This window comes from Micropterus salmoides, unplaced genomic scaffold (assembly GCF_014851395.1).
Source record: "Micropterus salmoides isolate LMB-PRFRI ecotype aquatic unplaced genomic scaffold, ASM1485139v1 Ms_hic_scaffold_4, whole genome shotgun sequence".
Taxonomy (NCBI): Eukaryota; Metazoa; Chordata; class Actinopteri; order Centrarchiformes; family Centrarchidae; genus Micropterus; species Micropterus salmoides.
In genome coordinates, this window is record NW_024043372.1 from 9,590,379 (window position 1) to 9,616,786 (window position 26,408).

The 26,408-nt window shown below is 41.3% G+C and overlaps 1 protein-coding gene across 3 annotated transcripts; it reads left to right on the forward strand.

Moving 5' to 3' along the window:
- Window positions 1-471: 471 nt before the first annotated feature.
- Window positions 472-25,551, forward strand: ccdc71 (coiled-coil domain containing 71). Of its 3 annotated transcripts, none has more exons than XM_038696450.1 (3): window positions 502-610; window positions 9,206-9,297; window positions 21,929-25,551. In XM_038696450.1, the coding sequence occupies exon 3, from the start codon at window positions 21,939-21,941 to the stop codon at window positions 22,995-22,997; it is 1,059 nt and encodes a 352-aa protein (XP_038552378.1). In that variant the 5' UTR covers window positions 502-610; window positions 9,206-9,297; window positions 21,929-21,938; the 3' UTR covers window positions 22,998-25,551. The 3 variants fall into 3 exon arrangements, with proteins under 3 accessions (XP_038552376.1, XP_038552378.1, XP_038552377.1); XM_038696449.1 differs by having other exon boundaries at window positions 504-610; window positions 9,203-9,297; XM_038696448.1 differs by lacking the exon at window positions 9,206-9,297 and having other exon boundaries at window positions 472-610.
- The last annotated feature ends 857 nt before the right edge of the window (window positions 25,552-26,408 follow it).

Sequence of the window (26,408 nt, forward strand, 5' to 3'; positions counted from 1 at the left end):
AAAATCATTTTCCAGGAATGACAAACTCTAAAATACCATCAAGAATACACACGAAACAATATTTTTTTTTTATCATTGATGCTGGTGTATTGGTGTTAGTGCCAGGCATATGCAATAAAAACAAAATAACATCGATTTTGATTTCATGGGGACTTTAAGTACAAGACATACATCAACTTTAACCATTTAGAGGTTTGGTTGGTTGTTGACGCAAAAGATTTTAGCCTCAAACACAAAAAATAGACACAAGCTCCGCCTACTAAAGGCAACACAATTTAGGTTTCTAGATTATGAGAGACAATGATTACTATCCAACTCTGTTATGAAATACAACTTATCCTTTAATTACTTAGGGACTTCTTGTGGATTTTGTTTTGCAAATGATTTTTCTCAGTTGAACCTAAGATTTTATTTCACTCACTCACTTGCGCCGGTTCCCCACCCCCACCCCTCGGCGCGGTTAGCAGAGCCCGCCCCCCTCTCCTCTCTCCCCGGCAGCCTCCGCCTCTCTTCCTTGGTTTGTCATCCACACCGCTGTTGTTGCAGCCATTTTACCGTGGAGCGTCGGAACAGCGGCGACCGGAGGATGCCGAAACAGCAGCGTTGAAAGGTAATTCCAACGTTTTTGTTGAGCGCTTTTATACGCGTCGGTAACCTTCACGTTTCCGACTCAGCAAATAAGTCTGGTAATGTCTGGCGAGCTGAGGAGCAGGCCGACCGGAGGGTTTGAGGGAGCCTCCACAACTAGTAGCTGCTCAGACAGAAGAGATTGCTGGGAGAGTGAGTGGCGACAGAGGCTTGTGGCTGGCAGTTAACAAGTCCGTGAGAAAAATGGCGTCGTTCACTAAAGCACTGAAAGTTGTAAATGAGCTTCTGTGGGTCGAGAACATGAATGTGTGTGTGGTTACAGTTTAAAGGTGCAGGATAGCAGTGTTGTACAAATTAAACTGAGTGTTATTTGTGCGCTCGTGAAGGGGGCGCTCGAGAGCTAAATAACGACGTATGTTTGCGCACGCCTTGTAGCTTAACCCTTATTGGCTAGTCTGGTTTTTGAGTGTTTCAGATGTCTTTTTTTGGAATTGTAGGCTAGTGACTCCATTTTAGATTTCTTTGTTCTTCAATTGAGTAAACGCTTGCGTAGTTAGCATAGGCAGTGTAAAAGAAATGGACGTAGTCACTGTGACGTTACACGTTGGTTTCTGGACTGGTATTTGAAACATTTGGCAAACACAGAGTTTGGCATTTTGGCCGCCACCAGCGTCACCAGAACTGACGATATGTGGACGAGACGGTGTAGCTAACTAGCTTGGTTAGCTAGGTGCATCTGTAATTAATGTTATCGTTAACTTTTTACTGGGATATTAATTCTGGCTGATGAAAAACAGGCTTAAAACAAAACATACATACCAGAAAGAATTAACGACCTATTATGCATTTCTATGTTTTATGACTAAAAATGGCCGAAGCTTTAAAAAAAATGAGGTAAACGTATTTAAAAGAAATCCATGTGAGCCAAAACCTCAGATTTTCTCCTGTTTTGAACAACTTTTTCTACCAATGGCTCCATGCTACAACACACAGGGCTAGACGAGTTGATATTCCATATATGGTCATTTGCTCCGGACAGCAACGCTCAGTCTGTCTGTACCGCTCAGCACAACAACTGCCTGGTAACATGCTTCAGGTCATGGCCAATCAGAAGACAGTGGGCTTTGAGAGGGGGGCCTTAAAGACACAGGAGTTTCTAAAGCTTGTTTCAGGCTTAAATGAAGGGCTATGTGAAGGGACAGTATAAGATTTACTTTGAATCATGCAAACTACAATATCTGGAAATGCAGTATAATAGGTCTCCTTTAACAGCTGACTCCTAATAAGCTTGTTCAGTGTTGGTTAACTTTACACAATGCAACAGATATGAGTCTCCTCTATCCTGACTGACAGATTGCCATGGTAGCAACTTCTCAATCACAAGGTAGTCCCGCCCTAAACCCTGCTTTATCGTATATTTTCCTCTAAATTGGGCCATAATTTACTAAATCAGGTGGGATATAGCCTCATTTTACCATTATTTCTGACTTCTTTTTGCAACCAGAGTCGTCGCCCTTGATGGCCGTTTAAGTTACTTCTACATGACTTCAATTTTCAGACACAGAGGTTTCGGCTTGGTTGTTAGTTTTGTTGACAGCGCTACTGTTGAAGGGGTGCACTGTTACAGCCCTGTCACACCAGCATGTTAAAATGGTGAAATTGCACGCTCACACGCTTTGGCATCCGACTCGAGACAACCACTTTTCTTTTGAGGTAACTAAGGTAATGTTAACGGTCTGCTTCTGTCACTTGTTTGTGAGAAGGCAATTTATTTTCAAGCTAGCTGCACCTACGGACCGGTGCAAGCTGACAGGCAGGTTAGTGACTTTATTGTGTCATTTTCTCTCTTTCCAAAGACAAGTGTTGCAGTATGAGAGTTCTACCTGAAGAGAGGCTATGGAGGCTTTATGTTACATGATACGAGAACGACATACAACACAATTTATCAAATTGGGTCGGTTGATGAATTTAGCGCAATACACATGTGACAACATCCAGTTTTTAAAATAAGGTGTCTATGCAGTATGGAAATGAGATTTATTGGATTCTATTCACAGAAAGTATAAAACATATTACAAGTGTCCATTTAAAAGTACAATAATAAAAAACGTCTGTTGCTGTTTCATCACCATTTATAGCTACTAATGTTGTTTACTATAGCACAACATTGTGCAAAGTTCGATAGCCTCGTAATTTGGCACCAAATTAATACATGTTCATCATATATCCAACTTGACATGAACTTCACTGCAGTCCGTTCTTCCACACGTGCCCGTGCTGGCCTACGGACATACAACTTACTGAGTAGTTCGCGAAGACATGCTGCTATTGTGATGCAGCAAGTAGCGTCAGTTGTCTAATCCACAACTTTGCTAACATTAGTTACATTACTTGCTGTGTCGTTGTTCACTCTATCATGGTATTTGTCACGGTGTTACATTTCTCCCTTCTAAGTTTTTACTTACCCAACCTTCATAATGCAGAGAAATATCCAAAGTTCCAGTTGGAAATGCCATATTTCATTGAATTTTCAAAAAATGTTCTATATAGGGATCGTTATTGTAATATGAAATGACCTATATCGGGATATAAACTTTTTGCCATATCGCACAGCCCTACTTCCAATATAACATCATAATATATGACGACACATTCAAAGCTTCATTCAAAAACCCCAATAGAAGCTTGGTAGAAGCAGAAAAATCAATGACAAATGACCAAATCAACAAAATCTCAACAAGTCAGTCAAAACAGAAACGCAAAATGCTCTGATTCTGAAATGCTCCCCGAAGCCCTGCAGAAGACGGGAAAAAAACGGGTCGCAGAGAGGTGTGCCTGGTAGTAGAAGCTCAAAAAGGTTAACAACGTCAGGCAGGCAAAACGCTCTGCTCCTTAAATGCTTCCAGTGGTTTGGTTGTGTGGTTTTATTTTACATTTTTTTGACATTTCAATTTTATTGTCTGAATATTCTTAAGAATAAATCATTCAGTTGCTCTTTGAAAGGGTGCACTTGTATTTTTAAGCTATTATATTTTCACATCAGTGCCATAATGGTCTTAAAATAACAATATTGTTTGTCGCAATTATTTCAGGGACAATATATCATCCAAAACTAGTTATTGTGACTGGCCTAACAGAGACAGACAGCAGGTTCAGTTCATCTGAAAACTGCAGGCTTTCTGTCCTTCAGACTCCATCCCCACCTGGTAATAATAACGTGATCTATCTATCTAGATAATAACATCAGATCACAACTGGTCTATTTTGCTCACATTGTGATCAGATCTAAATGTGCAAATTAGGTAGACAGAGCTGGCGGATTTGTCCAGCAAAATCTGTGACAAAAAATATTAGTTTGCAGTGCCACGTGTTTATGTTAATTGCTTTGAGACTCTCAGCTCCGGTCCTGAATGCAGTGAAGTTGGCTAAACTACTTTTGAATCAGGCGCTGGAACAACATCCTCTACCATTCAGTTTGACTCTGACAACGCCATCAGGAGCCAGGCAGGAGAGTTGCTCTCTGGTGAACTATTTATTTTATAACAAAACTATACCCAGGACACACATTTTATTTCTTTGACACTGGAAATCTGATCCGACCACAGATTATGAAATAAGGCATTAAAAACCCGAGTCTTCAAGGTAAAACATGAGACTCATGTAAGCAGTTATGAGAGTGTTGGGCAGCTCAGCAGGATCACTGAAGCCAAGGCTGTGAATATTACATTTCTAGTAATTGGAGGTGAGGTGTCTTGAAGAAAACACATCAGTAATTTCTCCGTATAAAAGGGCTCTATGCTTACTTCAGTTTGTCCCGTTGATTGATCATCTTGTGGATATTGCTGCAGGCTCACTGCAAATGACACTCGACTCTATTGCTCCTCTAAAAAAGGAAGATATTAAAACAAAACACAAAGAGGTATAACCCCCAAACCAACAATTTAAAGCACTGGAAAGGAAATGGCGTTACACCAATCTGGAAGGATTGTGTTTAGTCTGGCAAGATAGTCTTAAAACATATAGGAAGGTCCTCCATAATGCCAGACTATTAATAGAGGAAAACAAGAACAACCTCAGGTTTCTTTTCAACACTAGGCAGACAGTCACAGCTCTATTGAACCATGTATTGCAATAGCCCTGAGTAGCAACAACTTCATGAGATTGTTTAATGATAAAATTATAATTATTAGTGATGAAATTCATCATCTCCTGCCCTTTATTGGTACTGATTAGGAACAACTTAGGAACCTTACAAAACAACTGAACACCTGATATGTATTTAGACTGCTTTTCTCCCATTGATCTTAACCAACTAACTTAAGTGATTTTCTCATCTAAACCATTCACCTGTTTCTTACTGTGCATTCAGACCAAATGCAAATTTGATCCTTGCAATGCTTTCCTCGCGGGGGTCTTATTGCTGGACTACTGCCAAGTGTTCACACCTAACTCAATAACGCAAATAAACACAACCCGCAATTACTACAGCTGTACAAACCCAAAGTAAATATTTTGCTGTGATTTTATTGCAATAAACGGATCAAACTGATGTCGATTTAACAGTCCTTTAAAGTAGCCATAATTAAACTTACCTTTCTCTCCAAGATCCTTGAAAAGTTGTGACTTTTTACAAGACAATAGTTTCTTTGAGGATTTTCAATCAGGAGTGCATCATAGCACAGAGACGGCACTGGTGAAAATTACAAATGACCTAATTGCATCAGATAAAGAACTTGACTCTTGTCTTGTTAGATCTTAGTGCTACATTCGATACCATTGACTGTCACTTCCTATTACAGAGACTAGAAGATAAAATTAGCAAGTTAAAGTCCCATTTATCAGATCTATCTCAGTTTGTACATTAACGATGAATCCTCCATGCACGCCAAAGTTAGTCACGGAGTTCCACAAGGTTCTGTGCTTGAATTCCATTCACCTTATATATTCTTCCTTTTGCCACTATTATTAGGAAGCACTCAAACTTGTTATTGTTATGCAGATGATGTCCAATTAGGCCTATATCCTATCAAGCAAGCAAGAGACCGCTACAAGTAGGCAGGTATGTAGACAGGCAGATAGACGGGCCAGCCAATCATTTTGTTCAGCAGAATGAAATGATTGGACATGATGATTGAAGTCCTGCGACAGCCACACATGATTTTTTTGTGTCAGAGCATTTGATTTACTGATTGCTGTCGGGATTTTAAGACAGTATTAACAAATACAACATGCTTCTAAAAAATACTGCCTACTCTGGGGCGGATCCTTCCCTCATATCATGAGTGTTGCATAGTTTGCCCACCAGAGGGTGTGCTGCAGCTCCTCTGTTCAAAACACTGCAGCACCACAGAACAAAATATGACTTAAATAATAATAAATATAGCGCTCATCACTTTGCCTCCTCGGAAAACAGACTTGCAAACCCTCCCATTTTTCACTGCCTTTACTGCTTTTCCAGTAGTATATTGTGTCTATATACACTCACCTAAAGGATTATTAGGACCACCTGTTCAATTTCTCATTAATGCAATTATCTAATCAACCAATCACATGGCAGTTGCTTCAATGCATTTAGGGGTGTGGTCCTGGTCAAGACAATCTCCTGAACTCCAAACTGAATGTCAGAATGGGAAAGAAAGGTGATTTAAGCAATTTTGAGCGCGGCATGGTTGTTGGTGCCAGACGGGCCGGTCTGAGTATTTCACAATCTGCTCAGTTACTGGGATTTTCACGCACAACCATTTCTAGGGTTTACAAAGAATGGTGTGAAAAGGGAAAAACATCCAGTATGCGGCTGTCCTGTTGGGAGCGAAAATGCCTTATTGATGCTAGAGGTCAGAGGAGAATGGGCCGACTGATTCAAGCTGATAGAAGAGCAACTTTGACTGAAATAACCACTCGTTACAACCGAGGTATGCAGCAAAGCATTTGTGAAGCCACAACACGCACAACCTTGAGGCGGATGGGCTACAACAGCAGAAGACCCCACCGGGTACCACTCATCTCCACTACAAATAGGAAAAAGAGGCTACAATTTGCAAGAGCTCACCAAAATTGGACAGTTGAAGACTGGAAAAATGTTGCCTGGTCTGATGAGCCTTGATTTCTGTTGAGACATTCAGATGGTCGAGTCTGAATTTGGCGTAAACAGAATGAGAACATGGATCCATCATGCCTTGTTACCACTGTGCAGGCTGGTGGTGGTGGTGTAATGGTGTGGGGGATGTTTTCTTGGCACACTTTAGGCCCCTTAGTGCCAATTGGGCATCGTTTAAATGCCACGGCCTACCTGAGCATTGTTTCTGACCATGTGACTGACCATTCTGCCTCTGTCTGAAACAAGCCGTAGGTGCTCCTGTCTCTTTAAGCCACATGTCACCACAAAATATGTAGGCCTACTTACTTCGTCCTTTGCTCTGCATGAAGAGAAGGCTGAAATATGAGAGCGCATACTGTACGTACTTGGTTCATGAGATTTTGCGGGTGAGTACACACCTTGGCAAGTAGGCACATCATTTCATTCAAGATGGGATGTGCTCGGTGTGGTGTTTGTCCCGACCCTCCTGCACTGTGATTGAATGGCTGTGTAAAAAGTGACAGTGACGAGCGCAGCGTTTTCCCCAAAGTGTAAAATGTTTCAACTCTCGGCGATTGGGAAAAAAACGCTCAGCACCCAGTGTGGAAAAGACGCTCAGCACCTCTTCACACTCCTGGCATTTTTACCAGCTTGGAAAAACGCAGCGCTCCCATTGCAATGAATTGAAAATAGACGCTGGCGTCAGAAAAAACGCTTTGGTGGACACTAAGTCAGAAATAAACTTTCGGAATTTCGGAAACCATATGTACGGTAATCAATGGTAAGAGACAACTTTTTGTCCCGTAAGAATTGAGCCTTGAATTACACATATGATGTTGGTCAATTTAAAATACAATTTCCCAAGTCAAGGAAGTCGCGGTTTGTTGTAAAACAGTAAAGTTACATGTCGTTTTGTGTGAAAATCTGTTCAACGAACTACATCTCTCATCTTGCACAATATGCGTCAACAACATGTTAGCGTGGTAATGCTAGCTAACGTTCGTTGCTTGGTTGCTTCTAGCTGGATTACTTAGCTGTGTTCCCCGCAGAAATATATCTCACTTGATGTGTTTAATCCAACGACTCTCAGTCCTGTTATCACATCCTTCTCTCATGTAAGTTTTTTGACATTAGTTTCAGTCATTGAGAGAGACAGTTAGTCTTATTTCTTGACTTTAAAATAAATCTTATAAATTGACAAACATCATGTGTAATTCGGGGCACAATTCAAACAGGATCAAAATATTTGTTGTCCCTACCGTACAAGTTTATTTGTATAGCATGGTTCAACAACAAGGTAATTAAAAGTGCTTTGGTGCATGGTGGTCCACAGGAAGGGGGAGGGACTTAGGCTCTCTATACATAGAATGGAGCCCTTGGTAAAAAAGCAGTTCAAAACAGTGTTCAGAACAGGAGGAAATCTGAGGTTTTTGCTCACAGGGATTTCTTATAAATGTTTTAATCTCATTTTTTGAATCTTTGGCTATGTTTAACATGCACATCCAACATTGTAGATTAGTCATAAAATGTGGAAAAGCATAATCGGTCTCCCTTTAATTAGATTCACTCATTTATATCTAATTTATTACTTCTAAATATTTTCTTACATCGCTCACAACAGATATTTCTACCTGTTGCTAAATTAGCCACAAAGCTAATGCCGTGTGTATCAGTGGAGGAGGCTAACATTAATGAGCATTTAAACTGTAGTTATCTGTAGTTACAGTCGGCGTGTCAGAAATGATTACACCGGATAAACATGAGCTGAACAAGTATCTAACACACAGTTGCAGGTCCTCGTTGTAGACGGTCATGTAGTATTGGATTAATTTAAGGACAGCGTTTCCTCTGCGTCACTGTATCATAGAGCCAGAAATGGTTTCTGTGCCATTGGATATAATTAACAAAGTGCAGGTGATAAACTAGATGTATAGTTATTGTGGCAGATTGTAAGTAATAAGTACTGCATATACATTTGACTATTATTCAAAACTTTAATATACTTTGTTGTAATTGTTTATTTTTAAACGGCATTATGTCATGGTATCTTTGGGAGGTCTCAACATAACAAATGTTAGGATAATAGTTGTTTATGTCATGCGTTTATTAAAATAAGGAGGGAAAAGAATATCGGCTGATATATCAGCTATCGGATTTTAAAATCCTCAAATATTGAAATCTGTATCGGACTTATAAATCCCATATCAGTCGGGCTCTAATTATGATAAGATCTTTGTCAAAAAATATGCATGAGTCAAATTAAGTAAAAGCTTTTTTCTGTCCTTTCACCTCAACAAAATAAACATCTTAATAAAAAAAACAAGTCCTAATTCATGTATAGTTCAAGTGAATAAATTGTTATTGAAATAAATTATATTGAGATAATTATTCTTTTGTCTATCCCTATCTACAATTTTTTTTTTGTATTTGTGGAAAATACTATTCCATAGGTCTCCTCATTCCTCTCCAACTAATTCGACTACTTCCCTCTCTTGTACTTTTGTGCTTTTTTTCTCACTCTCCTCCTGTCGCTCTTAGCAGGTATTTCTACCTCCGGAGCTGCCGAGTCTGGATCTATGATTGCAAGCCACCTACTGCCCCCATGTTCCTGCTTGACGCCAGCTGCTCCATTTGTTAGTCTGATTATTATTATTAGTACTACTATCTCCACCACCACCACCTTCTACATCTCTATGGAAAACTTGCATTGTGCTACTGTGTGTCTCTTTCCTCCTGCTTTCTCCCGCTCCGTCTCAACCCAAACGGTCGAGGTAGATGGCTGCCCACCTTAAGTCTAAGTTCTGCTTGAGGTTTCTGCCTGTTAAAACGGAGTCTTTCCTTGCCACTGTCGTCAAGTGATTGCTCATGGTGGGAATTGTTGGGTCTCTGTAAATAAGATTACACAGATAATGGTATAGACCTTCTCTGTAGACAGGTTTCTGTGCAACGTCATCACAGAGACATGCACGCTTTCTTGGTACAATAAGTAACCTTAGGAGTCAACAACCAGCCAAACTGAAAACACTGCAGCCTTGCAGTCGTGCATGTTATAGTAACATGCAATTGAAACAAAAACTAACAGATCCAACTGAAATGACTATTATTGTGTCAACAAGAATTTACAAATGATGCGAGATATACATTGATTGCAATAGTTGACTACAGTCAACTACCGGCTACCAAAGCAGTTTTGCCCCCTGAATGTGGGTGCATCCAGTAGTGTTTGTATACAAGAAACCCGTCTATGAAACAAGCATGTTTAACTGAATTTAATGCACCAACAGCGTTAGCATGATGCCATGCTGGCAGTAATTCACCCTGACTCACTGAATAAAGACCCACTTCTTAACACTACAGCTGGAAAGACACATTGCACTGACAAAAAAAACATTTAAAGAAATAATTTGGCACAAAAGAACACATGCATGATGTTGCAACTGGACCGCAGTATGAAACCAAATGCATAAAATAAAAGGTAATAGTTTTGTTTCTCATCCAGGTTACTGTACTAGTGAAAATGCCTGCAGCTGCTGCCTGCAGCTGCGTGGTTACAGAGCAGTTAGTGAGCCGCCACAAACGAAAAATAATTGGTTAGGTGCCTGGTGGGTGGGGGGATTCATTTGATGTGCCAGAGCAGGAACTCTATACAAAACATGACGTTTCAAGCCAGATCCTAACTAAGTTACTGTTGGAAATTCTGCAGCTCCATATGACATGATATATGATTTTGTGTGTATTAAAAAATATACGTGCAGTATATAGCAAACACATTTATGCACACACAGCCCTTTTCCACTGCAGGTGCTTAAAAGTAAAGTCATGCAGCAAATTAATGTTTCTTCCTATAAATTTAGTTACATAGCAGCCAAAAGACGTACTGTTAGCTTTCCTGCTCAGCGTCCAGACCGCAGTCTGAAACCCAGGGGAGATACTTGCAAGGGCTAACAGCCTTCCTTTTTCCAGCAGTTGGGAAACAGACTTTTATTAACTGACACAATGTGACCTACAACGTACATATACTGGCTGATTGACAACTTACAGCTAATCTTTTCCTATGCTCGCTTTTACTGCCGCTTTCTACTGCTATGTCTCTTTCACTCATCCTGCCCTAATCTTTGCTCTTATAACAGCAGCTTTCACGTAGATGTCTTTTGAAGAATCAGGAGAGGAAGCTAGCCAAGTGTTGAGTGCTGCTGTGCTTGCACAGTGTGCGAGTGAAAATCATTTGTAGCCCGTTGATATTAATGATGGTGTGTAATGTAATGTAATGTGCAATGGATAAGACAACAATTGCAATAAAACCTTTGCGAGTAAAAAGACAATACTTTATCATTACAACGGTCTGTAAGGTAAACATGGACTGCTCTGTTCTCAGCCTCTCATTCTGTATGTTTTATTCAAGCACAGCTAACGTTCGCTTAGCATTAGCCAAATGATAAAAAACAAGCTAAATAGAAAGCTGTGTGTCTGTAGCATAGACTGGTCTGTAGTCTTCAAATTTGGCACATTGTTAAAAACTCAGCTGCTGGCTGAGACACAACAACCGCTCCTCCCTCTACCAGGTAGCGTTACCTGCAGGCAGTGAATAACAGCAGACATTAGGAAGAGGAGGGACTGATACGAGTGATATGAGTTTTTATTCTTTATAAACATCACTCACTATTGTGATGTCAGAACAAAGATCAAATAGAAGTGAGATTCTTTACTCGGTAACTAAAACGGAGTGTTCAACACACAGGGTGAAAAGAGGTACTGCAGCAATGTGCAGTTTGATATGGTGTTTTCTAAAAACCAGTTTGTTTAATGTTATGGTAACTTAAGCCCTGGATATATGCTTTTAACTACGCATTCGCTTATACAAGATGGCTAACACGCGTATCCTGCTCTCCTTTGGAGCGTAGGTCGTGCACGTCTCCAGAAATTAACGCTACGTGTCTGCGAGATGCAATTCCGCACATGAACGTGGGGGCAGTATGTCGACCTGACCGGCAGGTCAGCAGCACTCTACTGTTCCACACACCAGGCCAGGTGGTGGCGGTATGCAGTCGGTTTGCCAACCGTCATTAAAGGCAAAAGAAGAAGGTCAACAGCAGACTTTAAAAAGGAGATTTATGGCGGGATGTTTACAGTAAAACTCTTGGAGCTAGTCCGCAATTACCAAGAGCGTTATGTCTCATATCACAACCCCCTTGAGAGTTGCTTTGTTCGGTTTGTTTATGATGAATGAAACAATTAGTGAATTAAAACAGTATTGGTGTCGTCAATACAAAGTGTATTCAGGATCCATACTAAAAGTGTCTGTGTGCACAAAAGCAAAAAATGCATGCGGCAAAAAATTATCAGATTTATAAAACTGCGTATGCACATCTGCAGGCACATCTGTACATCTGTCCCTTCTATAAATCAGTCCACGAGGAAATGTGCGCACGTGGATCAGCCTCATATCTAGCCCTATACACACCGACATTCAACCATAAATGGTCAATACAAAGCACCTCGTGAAAATTGAAGCATAGAAATGAGAGTGCAGATCAGTGGTTCTGTGCAGTGAATCACAGCAACAACTGAGAGGAAGACCAAGGAAAATAATTTTTCTGACACAGAAGTCGAGGTGCTTGTGGGTGAGGCAGAGGGTTGTATTGTTTGGTGACCACAGCATTGGGGCCACAAACAAAAGAAAACGCTGCGAGAGGCAACATGCTGCTGCTGCTGTGGTTATTGCAGTGAGTTCATCAAACAGGACAGAAGGCTACATGAAATTAAAAAAGTGGTCAGATCTAAAGGTGGAGGCAAAAAAGAATTGGATCCCACTGTCAGAGCAAACAAGCGTGTTTGGCATAGTGTCAGAAGGAGGGAGGCACTGACAAGGCTGAGACCACAAACCCAGGAAAGCACTATTTTGTCTTCTGTTGCATGGTTGTGTAAACAATTAAAACACAGGCTGCGTGCAGGTGGTGACGATGCGCCTGGTGAAGTGACTGTAGAAGGCAGCGTCTGTGTGGCAGCCACTGCGAAGTCTCAGCGCGCCCAACGTGATATCTCATGGGATGGCGTATAAATAGCACATCACTTTCAAAGGACATTTAGCTTGCCATGTTGCCACATTTTAAGCTTTTCGCATGTAATTTAATGCCGTTACAGATGCTGCATTTCATGAGATTTGGACATGCAGGAAAGGAGTCAGGTGACTTTCATTGTCATGGTAACAATAAGAAACGTATCATTAATGTTGTTAAAGTTTGACAACAAAACTACATGGTTAAAATAAGTACATTCAGTAAGTCAACTCGCATCAATGCTCCGCTCAGCCTGCAGGCCAAAGTTACCCAAATCTGATTTTCTTTGTTCATATGTGACTCAGATCTGATCTTTTTATAACGGTGTGAATAGCCCAAGTCACATGAAATCGGATCTTTTCCAGTTCAGATTTGGGCTACTTTCATTTGTGTTCCAAATCCGATACAGATTGGATTTTTTGGAGTGCGACCTGAGTTGGGACGGTCAGATCTCAGGCTGTGGATGACACTGGAGTCTGATATGGTCCACATTTAAACAATGTGAACTGTCAAAAAAATCATATCTGATGGATTTCTACAACTGACAATAATTTCATTAGATAGCCAAGTTAATGTTGAGGTGAAAAGGAGTTTATTCACATTTAATATCAGGAAATGGCAAGCCAGACTTTCCTGCCACCTGGCATATCCTGGCATCATCCAGCATCCACAGCTGCAGTGCTCTACAACCATGAGTGTCAGTAGCTACAGTCCGGCCGTCTCGTCTGTGCTCCGGGGTGGAGAATATGATGGGGAGACGCCGCTGAAAAAATATTGAGCGGGATTCAATTTGAGATGGCTTATCTTTTACATTTAAAAGATGCCATTTGGAATAGTTATGGCTCACTAGCTATCCACTAATTACAGTTCTTCTATGGTAAAGTAGAACTGTAAGTAGTTTTATGAAGTGAAATTAAATGTGTTTATCATTATTCCTATTCATCTCACATTGAATTAAATTTTGAAATTAAACATCCATATCCACTTAAAAGAACTGTTATTACTATATACATAATTATGTTTTTCATAGACATAGCACAGTATCTGGAGTGCAAAGGTTATTTTGAAACATTTGGCGAGTTTCAGTACTTTATAGTTTGGCGTCACCAACTGACTGAGCCAGACAAGAGATAACAGGACGGCCCGCACATTCTCACTTCATGTCCGTTATTACACATCCCACAGGTGTGTAAAAAGCAGCGTATGCAACCTTTTAGTATGTGTGCACCGTTTATACATGAGGCCCGAGGTCCTTGGACTATATATACAAGTGCAAAGTACTGGAAGGTGGCGGATAGTTTTGAGCACACAAATTGACCTTATTCACAGTTATTCATTTCTGAATACTGAAAATGTACATAGTTAGCAATTATGACATAGATGAGAGAGGAGAGCAGCACACCCTGGTACTTTGCCACTGCATCATGCCTTTTTGGGTGAAAGCACTTTGACCGCCAATTAAGGGCGTGCCCATCGATCGGTCAACGATTGTAATCGGTAGATAATGGCTTTAACTAGTTTGATCGGTGGTCTCTAAAAAGGCAGATCAGAAAAGCAGATCAGATGATGCAATACTTGCCAGACAAATTTTCAACAGCAGCAAAAATGGTTTCACTACGTGGTCTGAGCATTTTGAAAGCTAGCTATCACCAAAGTCCTTTTCAGACAGGAAGCGATTGATGTGCCCAGTTAATCATTTACAATGAGAGTTGAGCAACACTCAGACAGGCAGAGCAACAAGCAGGAGCGATCATGTGAAACTGTCGCAATCAAGCTCCGCCTGTGTCGAAGGCAGCTGGCGACTGAGATGTCAGCTCTTCTTTGTGGACAGTTGAGCTAGCTAGCCAGTTAGGGCTGCAGCTAATGATGATTTTAGTATTCAAAGCTTTGATAGATTATTTCAACTATTCATCGATGCGTTGTTTATGAAGTACATTTGTTAGGCAGCGGCGGTGCCACCCCCCTACCCCGACTGTAACGGGATCAGCTGTGCACGTTTATAGATGATGGATATTTATTAGTCCTTTCGGAAATTCATAGTGTGTCATACAGCAAACATCAGACCAAACATCACCCGAATGCTATACAAGTTATACTACAGGCTCGTGCAGGCTACACGACTTTCAGCATCGGCCGATGGCCGTGCCGTTCACACAACCCATAAAGACAAAGAATCTGTGTGAAAGGATGGATTAGCACACGCAGGTAGAGGGGATTGTCGGAGCTACAGAGAGAGCTGCAGGTGAGTTAAAAGGTGCAGCTCCCCGACACCCAGTTAACTCTTGACTGTGAGGTTACAACTCACGGCCCAAAAAGGAGAACAACAGTCGCACGTGTGTACATTTTCAGCTGAGGACTGCGGCTTACTTTGGCTTCAACTCAACAATCAATCATGATTTTAGTTAAATGCTAAAGTTGCTGTTACTGTTATCTTGTCTGTGGTCTGCTGGCAGAACACCGGCTGCTTTTTTTTAAGGCGCCGCCGTGTTGTTGCGGAGGCAACATAAGTTTTGTTTTAAGGTGGACGGACGGTAACATTAGAGTTGTTTTCTTTAGCTTGAAATAATCCCATACTTTGGACAGTAAATAATAACCATCACATATTAAGTCATAGTACAAATAGTATTTTATATTTGAAAATCTATTAAAGGAAATCGGGGGGGACAGTTTGAATGGGCTGGTAACATTAATATCTTACAAGTATTGTTATCTATAATTTACAGTGGCTATATCTATATCTTTGTCAGTAGAGTAGATGCTGGGTCGTCAGCCAGTACAAGCACAGTTCATCCACATCTAGCCTCAGCCAGTACTAGCACAGACCCAGTACACACATGTATAGCAAGTGACACAGACCCAGGTGAAATACAGGCAGCATCATATACAAGCAGCTCAGGCCCTAATGGAACAATTGCTGCTCCACAAAATGACCCAGCAGATTGGCAGTGACTTTGAACAGACTTGTAGACTGAGTTAGTGCACAGAGGTCCATTCAAACCAGCACCGGATTTTTATTACTTTCAAGGCAAGTCTAGAAGAGGTTTCCATTTAATTCACGCTTATTACAGAGACAGACTCTTTAAAGGAGGATTGTAGTGAGAGTACTGTGGTGTCAGGTGTGACTATGCAGCTATGGCACATTGTTTACATGGCTCACGAGTCAGGTAGGAGGGCCCCATAGTATGGCTGGGCGATATGGAGGTAGAGCGGGTTGCCCGTTAATCGGAAGGTCGGCGGTTCAATCCCCGGCTCTTCCAGGCTGCATGTCGAAGTGTCCTTGGGCAAGATACTGAACCCCCGAATTGCCTCTGGTGGCTGTTCCGCCAGTGTATGAATGTGTGTGAATGTTAGTTTCTGTTTGAGCACTTAGGCTCAGTGAATGAATGTGAGTGAATGGTGAACGCAGATGTAATGTTTATTTGTATAGCACATTTTAACAACAAGGTAATTCAAAGTGCTTTACACAAAACATAAAAGCAACAAGGAAATATAAAAAAGGTTAAAAGCAACATAAAATATAATAAAAGTTACATTGTTACAATCAGGGTTAAAAGAGTTAAATGGAAAATAAAAACAGGCTGAGGGGTTGAGCAAATAATTGAGTTACAATTATTCTGAAAAAAGAATAAACAGAGAAGTACACTTAATCCACTCTCTCTAGCTAGTCTGTACTTGGGTCCACAGCAATCTTTGGATCCACTGAAACTCCAAAAACCCTCAGACACTACAGAGAAACCAGGACATGTCTGTCAGCAGGCCGCTTTGATCCAGTTATACTCTGGACCTACCTGTGCGTTTACAGGTGGACAGAGGTTCCTGCAAATCACTCGGGCGTGAGATTTAAGACCACCCCCTTCACTCTGTTCAATCTCACTCCCATAATCCCCCGACTCAATTTCCTACTCATTTCTCACTGTGTAAATATTTAATTAAAAACAACGAAAAAGAAAACAGGACAGTAAAAGTTACAGTGCAGTGTAAGTTATCAATAAAAAGAAATCTTAAATATTTAATTAAAAGCAATGGTAAAAAGAAAAGTCTTCAGTCTTAATTTAAAAGAACTGACAGTTTCAGCAGACCTGCAGTTATCTGGAAGTTTGTTCCAAATATACGGAGCATAATAACTGAACGCTGCTTCTCCTTGTTTAGTTTTGACGCTGGGGACAGAAAGCAGACCTTCCCCAGACGACCTGAGAGGTCTGGATGGTTCGTAACGAAGCAGAATATCGGAAATGTATTTTGGCCCTAAACCATTTAGTGCTTTATAAACTAACAAAAGGATTTTGAAATCAATTCTTTGACATACAGGAAGCCAATGTAAATACCTCAGAACTGGAGTGATGTGATCCACCTTTTTGGTCTTAGTGAGGACTCGAGCAGCAGCGTTCTGAATTAGCTGCAGCTGTCTTGATGGATTTCTTAGGGAGCCCTGTAAGGATGCTGTTACAGTAGTCGAGTCGACTGAAGATAAATGTATGGATAAGCTTTTCCAAGTCCTGCTGAGACATAAGTCCTTTAATCCTTTTGATATATTCTTCAGGTGATAGTAGGCTGACTTTGTAATTGTCTTAAATTGGCTCCTCAAATTCTGGTCTGAGTCCATGACTACACCAAGATTTCTGGCTTGATTTGTGGTTCTTAACATTACAGATTGAAGTCGAGCACTGACTTTCAATCGTTCCTCCCTGGCTCCAAAAACAATAACTTCAGTTTTATCCTTGTTTAATTGAAGAAAATTCTGGCACATCCAATAGTTGACCTACTCAATACAGTTACTCAGCGCCTGTATGGAGCATGTAAATGTTAAACAAAAGAGGTCCCAGAATGGAGCCTTGGGGAACTCCACATGTCATTTTTGTCAACTCAGATGTGTAATTACCTATAGACACAAAGTAGTCCCTGTCCTTTAAGTAGGATTCAAACCATTTTAGTACTGTGCCAGAAAGTCCAACCCAGTTTTCAAGTCTGTCAAGTAATATGTTGTGGTCGATTGTGTCGAATGCAGCACTGAGATCCAATAATACTAAGACTGAAATTCTGCCACTGTCGGTCTTTAAATGGATGTCATTGAAGACCTTAACAAGAGCCGTCTCAGTGCTGTGGTGTGGTCGAAAACCTGACTGGAAAACATCAAAACAGTTATTTAGTGCCAAGAAAGCACTAAGCTGTTGAAAAACAGCTTTTTCAGTGATTATACTTAAAAATGGGAGATTTGATATGGGCCTATAATTGCTCATTAGTGAACTGTCCAGATTGCTCTTTTTTAAGAGTGGCTTAATGACTGCAGTTTTCAGGGCCTGTGGGGAAAAAACCTGAGAGAAGAAGTTTGGGAAGCAGCATCCACTGTGACTGTTCAAAGGTGCATTTTGTGCGCTTCAACAAGGCACTAGGTGATGCTCACAGTTCGAAGCGTATTTATAACTCATTTGAAGTATAGCGCTGTTTTGTTTTAAGTATTTTTTACTTGTAGCACGTAAAAACAGTGCTGTCACTCTGCAGCTTGACAATTTGTAGTAAATCTGAGGCCACGCATTTAGAAACATTTTTGAAAAAATCTGTTGGCAGAATATCAAGGCAGCATGAGGAGCATTTCAGATGTTGTATTATGTCCTCCAGGTTTTTATGGTTAATAGAATCAAATTGTCTCATGCTATATGAATTGTTTTTAAGTGGACACAGGGGCAAGACATATCCTGTTACTGACATGGAGGTACTGATTGCTTGTCTAATTGTTTGAATTTTGTCTGTGGAGAAGGGAGCAAATTCATTGCAGGCCCTGGTGGATAGAAGTTCAGAGGCTACAGACACAGGAGGGTTGGTTAGCCTGTCGACAGTAGCAAACAGGGCACATGCATTATTAGTGTTTTTGGTGATGATGTCAGAGAAGAAGGACCGCCTTGCATTTCTCAGTTCTAAATTAGAAATGCGAAGTCTCTCTTTATAGACGTCATAATGAACCTGGAGATTTGTTTTCCGCCACCTGCGTTCAGCTTTTCGACACTCTGTTTTTTGAGTTCTGACCAGCATGGCATTTCTCCATGGAGATCTTCTCCTACCAGAGACCACCTTCACCTTGGCTGGTGCAATGGAATCAATAACATTTGTAATTTTAGAACTAAAATGATCTACAAGCTCATTGACTGAGACCCGTGAGTGTTGAGAAAGCCTCAATCAATTTTTCACTAGTGTTTTCAGTGATAAGCCGTTTTGTGATTACCTCTGTTTTAACATTTGTGTGCACGCAGATAGCACTCTCAAAGAAAACACAGGAATGATCAGAGAGAGCAACATCAGTCACCACAACCTTGGAAATGTCCAGACCCTTGGAGATGACCAAGTCCAAAGTGTGCCCCTTATTGTGCGTGGGCCTCCTCACATGTTGAGTCAGTCCATAATTATCAAGAACACAGCACAGTTCTTTAGTCCCTCTGTCCTGGGGGTTGTCAACATGGATGTTAAGATCACCAACAATAACCACACAGTCAAAGTCAATACAGATTATAGACAGCAGTTCAAAAGTTCCAAAGTCATCAAAGAAGTTTGCACAGTATTTAGGGGGCCTGTAGATATTTAGAAAAATAGCTCGAGAAGAGGAATTCAGCTGAAGAGCCACATATTCAAAAGAAGCAGAATTCCCATAAGACATCTTTTTGCATTGAAGGGAGTCATTAAACAAAATGGCAACTCCACCTCCTCTCTTATGCACTCTAGCTTCACTCATAAAACTGGAGTTGGGAGGGGTAGACTCAATAAGGACAGCTGCACTGTTATCTTGGTCCAACCAAGTTTCAGTTAAAAACATGAAATTAAGATTGTGAGTTATTATAAAATCATTGATTAAAAATGTTTTTCCTGCCAAAGACCTAACGTTTAACAAAGCTAATTTTAGTGTGTTAAAAACATTATCTGGCCCGCTTTTTTCAACAGGCTGTGGCTGACGAGGAATTAATACTAAATTTGCAGGATATGTTGAGTGCTTCCTGTTTCTTAACACATTCACCATGCCTTTTCTGTTACCTAGCAAGACAGGGATGGAGAAGACTACCAGTAGTAGTGTAGTGTAAAAGCGCTTTGAGTGGTCAAAAAGACTAGAAAGGCACTATACAAGTACGGAGCATTTACATTTATTTGAAGCTTCTATAGATTATTTCATCGATACATCGTTTAAGAAGTACTTTTGCTTGGCGGCGGCGCCCCTCCTCCCCCACGGTAACGGGATCAGCTGTGTGGATTGATAGATGATAGATATTTATTTGTCCTTTCGAAATTAGTGTGTCATACAGCAAATATCAGACCAACAACATCAACAGACCAACAACTAGACCACTGCTTTACATCACCCGAGTGCTAACGTTAGTATAACTTTCAGCTCCCTGACACCCGGTTAACTCATGACTGTGAGGTTACAACTCACGGCCCTACCAGGAGAACAACAAACGCACAAGTGTACATTTTCAGCTGAGGTCTGCGGCTTACTTTAGCTAGCCTTCAACTCAACAATCAATCATGATTTCAGTTAAGTGCTAAAGTAGCTGTTACCTTGTCTGTGGTCCGCTGGCAGAACACCGGGTGCTTTCTGATCAGATGCTCTCGTGCTGTTGGTAGGCGACATAAGTTTCATTTTATGGTGGACGGATTGTGACATCACAGAGTTGTTGTTTTCTTTAGTTTGAAATAATCCCACGTTCTTCTTCGTCCCTCGCTATTTTCTCTCTCTTCCTACACTTTTCAGACAGCGGCATCATAATCACGTCGTGTTCACACAGTGTAAGAGCGATGTGTGGCAGTAATAAATGTCTGTGCGAAACAGTATGCTATACAGTGATGTGGACTAAACAAAGCATTGATGCAAAGAATTTGCGTCGATGCATTTTAGTAATCGATTTAATCGATGAATTGTTTCAGCCCTGCATCAATCTATATCGGTATAAACGGTATTGACTAATTTTATCTCTTTTGAAATGATATCTGTATACCTCATTATACCGATAAACGGCCCAGTCGTACCCTATAGCAGAATTTTCTTTCTATAGACTGACTAATCGAGAAAGTGCTGATGACTTACAACCTCAGGACAAACCTTACACTTTAGCTCCAACTGTAGCAAGGGCTGTGTACTGAACTCGATATAACGGCACCGTTTGCTCTTCAGAAACCTATGTGCGATGTCACGGGCACTATGTCCATGTTTTATATGGTCTATGATTACTAAAAATTTCAAAATTTGCACCATTGATTGCAAGACTGTTTGGCCATTTGACAACTCAAAACTACAACATTTATTTGAGGGAGAACTATTGACCATCACACAATTATTTGTTTCTGATTAATCACTGTGTCCTTTTTGTTTTTGGAGCGGGAAAAAAAGATAGGCTAACTGTAATATATAACCATTTCCCTTCATCGAGACTCATTGGACTACCAGGTGAGAGAGGATCCCGGGGCATTGCTTCTTCTCTCCCAAAGATTCTGGTAGCCATGGTAGCTAACGAGGGTTGTTAAGATGGAAGGTATAAAGGTGAACTGGCGGTGAACAAAGGGAAGGTTGCTGTGGCTTCTGCTCGTCAGCTCACAGTAACGAGCCAACTGATGTGGAGCTTTACTGTTTCTTTATAATTGCTGTGTTACTGTCTGCTGGCCCGGCTATGTAAGGTGTCTGATTACACTGCTGCTGACAGTAAACTAGCTTCTCCCCCGAGCATTAATCTACCTATTAAAAATCTCCAGCCTGTGTGTTTACAGCTGCAGCAGTACACGTTCATGTTACCATTTTGTATTCAGGTGACTCTTATCAATAACCTCTTGTAGTGAGCTCAGCTGCAGAGCATGCTTTACTTTCTGGATCACATTTAACGAGTAGTAAGGAGGTCAGATGGTCATAGCACCCTGAACCATTAGAAATGATGATGATGATGGTGGTAAAGAAACGTTCAGGAAAGGCGAGAGTCAAACATCAAACATGTCTCCACTAATGTGGAACCTACATTTTTATTCTTCATACACAAAATGCTTTTAATTTCCAGAACCATCTTCAAAATAAATAGGAGGCAAAGTGGGACTTAAAAAGAAGTAAGGCTGCAAAATAAAACACGGACTAAAAGGAGAGATTGAAGGGTCATGATGATCACTCTGTTTTATTGGTATTAGTTCTTGAATAGTCTTTTCTGTTATACTGTTTAACCGAAGGCTGTCTGTATTTTCCTGACAGGACTAGAAACATGGCTGGCGCGGCACAAGGTCCCGTGGTTGGCCGGCCATTGGCATTTGCCAATGAAGAGCAGAGGGCGGTTCACTCCTGGTCCCGGATTTCGTCAGCGGGGCATAACGTCCTCATAGATGCTCTAAAGATCCTCAGCCCGATGTCCCGTGACCTCTCGAGCAGTGAGGAGCTGGTCACCTTCCTGCGGGAGCTGAGCGAGGAGGGCCACAAGCCCACTGTGCTGCGCAGCAAGGAGGTGTACGGCTACCGCTCCTGCACAAGCCAACCTCTTACTGAAGACATGCTGAAGCCACCTAACCGGAACGTCAGACCCACTGCCAAGAGGAGGGGACGGAGGCTCCAGGCCAAGAAGAGAGAGGTGCACCCTTCCTGGAACACTTCTGAGAGCAGCAACCCCAGGATTCAAGGGGTCCGCCCTCCAGAGATGTGGGTGGACCATCGTGCAATCATCTGCAGCAGGACATACGGTCGGACTGTAGAGATGTCTCAGGCGCTGCAGGTGCGGCCATGCCTCAGACTGACCAACATTGAAGGCCTGTCTGGCTTCCACACGGCCAGACTCCAGATCCACACTTCCTGGGACTCGTCTTCTGAGCAACAGCAGCAGCACCCTCCAACGCTTTCAGGAATACCTTTTCAGCCTTCTCAGAATGGTGGCGGGGCACCCACCAAAGCTGTGGCCTTGTTCAGCCAGAAGAGCCTGTCCTGTCCCATCCGATTGGACGGCGCCCTCATTGGTGATTCTGCGCCGGTCTTTTATGCTAATGGCCGAGCATTCCCAGAGACTCACACGGAGCTAACCAGCAATGGATGGAGGAGCAATGGCCTCCACCGGGATAGTCGGGGCCCCAAGGAACTGAACAACCAGACCAGGCAGAGAAACGGCTGGAAGGACAAGAATGGTTTTAGATGGAAAGTGGTAAAGGTGGATGACTCTCGCTCGGTGGCTGAGGCCCGCAGAAAAGCGCAGAAGATTCTGCAGGTGAACCTGTCTCCAGTTATTCAGATCCAACCTCTCAACCATGTGCTGAGAGACTTCAGATACCAGAATAAGTGACAATTCCCCCAAACACACACACATTGTTTCCTTTAGCAGATGTTAGTGTTTTACATCCATTAGCCTATACCTGGCTGAGCCCCAGTGTTCATAGCAGACGTCTTACATGGGTTTTTGTGATCTCTGCTGAGTGTTGGAGGTAGAGAAGTTTGTCTGTGGAATTTCTGGTTCCTGGCACTTGGGATTGAAAGGCATTTGAAGTTGGGTGAGTTGTTACTTTTCCCAGCAGGCTGGGAAATGAGTATCTGCCGAATGCTGGTACATTTTCATGGTCTACATTAGTTTACGCTACACATCATTCTGCTTCGGGCTGACTAGCTGCTAGCCGATGTTGATGAAGTTTGGGAAGCAGCATCCACTGTGACTGTTCAAAGGTGCATTTTGTGCGCTTCAACAAGGCACTAGGTGATGCTCACAGTTCGAAGCGTATTTATAACTCATTTGAAGTATAGCGCTGTTTTGTTTTAAGTATTTTTTACTTGTAGCACGTAAAAACAGTGCTGTCACTCTGCAGCGCCTTATTTTCCACTGGAAAGAGGGAAAGTGGTTGGTTGGACCCAGCAAAACATATGAACTAAACAAACAAAAGGAAAAAAGAAAGATGTGTTTAATTTGTCTTCCTTTTTTGTATTTCTGTTGTTTCCACTGGAAATCGGGAAGGCTCCGGGAGCGAGTACAGCAGGGAATCAAACCCATGGCCCGGGGGAGAGAGAGATTGAAAGCTGCATTACTTGTTTGAACTACAGTCCTTCACAAAGTGTTCCTTTGGTTTAGTATATCCACAATGAGACTTGTAGAGTATTTTTGACTGTTTGGAAGATTAGACAAAAATGAACCAATGAAAGCAACTGCAGGAAACTGAGTATAGAAGAGGACTTGAGCCTTGTTAAGACATTTGACTTCTGAGATTAAGCTTTAAATCTTAATTGTGGGAAAACATGAGAATGTTGAGATACAAGAATTTCAAAGTTGATTTTCCAGAATGAAGGTTTTTCCCTCAAAATTCTTATACTCCTGTTATGGTCCTGGTCCACCTCCCATAAGATGTTTCACACCAGATACAAAAACACTGAGATGTACACTCATTGGAAATGAGCATCAGCTGCTGGTATAATTCCATTCAAGATTACGTTTGTCCAGTACATTTCTGTAGGCCTACTATACAGGCAACAAGCTATTTTCAGTTGAGGTCCTGATGTAAGACATTTGTTTGGCGGATTTAAACATGTTTGTGCTTGAACTGCAAGCTGGTTTGTTTCCTCAACGGTTCAATTTAAAACTGCCACATCAGGAAGTTTTACCTCCCATCAGAACTCATTTCTGCTGTTTTAAGTCGATGACGAGAATTGCCCAAACAAAATCTACTCGATACTTTCTTGAATCCCTCAGCTCTCAAACGGTTGTGGCTCACCTTAAAACAAAAAAAAGCACTTTGAGAGTGTGACAGTGCTCCATTGTGACCTGTCCCTTAACACGAAAATATTTGAAATAATTTCTAAAATTTGGTTTGACTTATTTTGAACCCACACAGTTTTTGCTACAGGTGCTAACTTTGCAACGTTGGTGCTGAATTAAATGACTGGCACTAGAATGTCATCAAGTTTCTCCTCTTCTAGTTCTGATTGGAGCATTTAAGAGGAGCGACTTCCTGTGAGCTATTTCCTGATAGACTGATAGTGCTGCTGCCCCCTGCAGGTTGGGATGAGCATGCCAAACCGCCTTGTGTGTTCTCCAAAGGGTTTCTACTGAGAAACCACCTGAATTCATTTTCATGTTATCTGTGAGAAACCCTGTGTATTCCCCGAAAAAGTTCGTTTGAGATGTTTGGGCCAAACCACATTCCACAAGACAAATAAGTTGTTACTGAGCGCCAAAGTTTGTTTTTTATCTATGAAACCATACTTTAGCAGAAAATCTTAACTCATAGTCCACTTACTGACTTTTTTCCCGGAGCTTTTACTGATCTCAAGACCATTGAAATATGAATGAAAGCTGTGGGGGAAAAGCCAGTAATCAGAACTTGATTTTAAGATTTTGTTTGTCAAACTACATTTTTATTATTTTTTCTTTTTAGCAAAAAAGAAACTAAACTAAACCCCCATCGGGCCAGTTAATGAGGACTTTAGATTCAAAAACTATGAAAAAGATTCAGTAAAAACTAAAACTTGATTTCCAAACATCTGTTTCATACTTGAATGCTGTGGAGCCTCTTACAGGCTAATCAGATTTAAAGTGGATATCTCTGCTTTCTGATTTAGGACCACGTACTATGAATTGTCATATGTTGCCCTGTTTAAACTAGGCCACATCAGTGTTTGGTGGTCGGCTTTAAAGATTTCCACGTCTCTGTTCTGGTGAATTTTACGTTCCGACAGAGTCTCTCGGTTTCCTCGTGCCCCTCCCTGATCGGTCTGTACTCAGTCATGTTCACCACCGACAATTCCCTTTTCTAGATCTTTCTGTTAGTCTTGTTTGTGCAACACTTGTATAATATTGTATTTCCTACATGATCTTTGAAAACGTTTTTTGTTCAATAAAACTGATCTAAAAAGAATGTGTAGGTTTTTTTTTTGTTTTCCTCATCTACGACCTTTTCTATAACGTGACTCACTTCGGTGGGTACAGTACAATCTAATGCTGAGGAAGTATAATTAGATTACCATGTGATCAGATTATTTATCTTCTTAGACCCGTCTCATCAAGCCAAATATCATTGGGCTGTTTTTGGCTGTAGGTGCTTGATTAAGTTGTGTTATCTGATCCAGCTATTTGAGTCAATATCCGGGAAGGGTACAGATGCAGATGCAATGGGTACAAAGTTGTTCATGTAAGACTGATATTTTTGATTTGGGTTGATCAAAAGATGCAAGATGAAGCTTCAGAACAATGTTTAGATCACAATAGTATCAGAACGTGTAAACAGAACATTATCTGTCCCAAATGCTCGTTTCAGCCAAGTACTCGCTGCACCCTGATCATAAGAATCTTAGGCTGCAGAATCAGTGACATCTTTTATATCACTTCTCAAACACATCTTGAAAGAACCTGGTTCCTAGTTCAACCATGTAAAGTGATTGATCACTTTCTTTTAAAGGAGACCTATGATACTGCATTTCCAGTCCTATATTGTAGTTTTGTGACTCCTCTATAGCTGCTTTGCATGATTCAAAGTTTAAAAAAAAAATCACTTTCTATCTTATACTGACTCTTCGTGTAGGCCTTCATCTCAGCCAGTCTGAAACAAGTTGTAGATGCTCCTGTCTCTTTAAGACCCCCCCCCTTAAAGCCCACTGTCTTGTGATTCTGATTCTGCCAAGGCCTGAAGCATGTTATAAGGCTGTTGTCACTGAGCGGTACAGACAGACTGAGAGTTGCTGTGCGGAGCAAATGACCATATATGGAATACCGGCT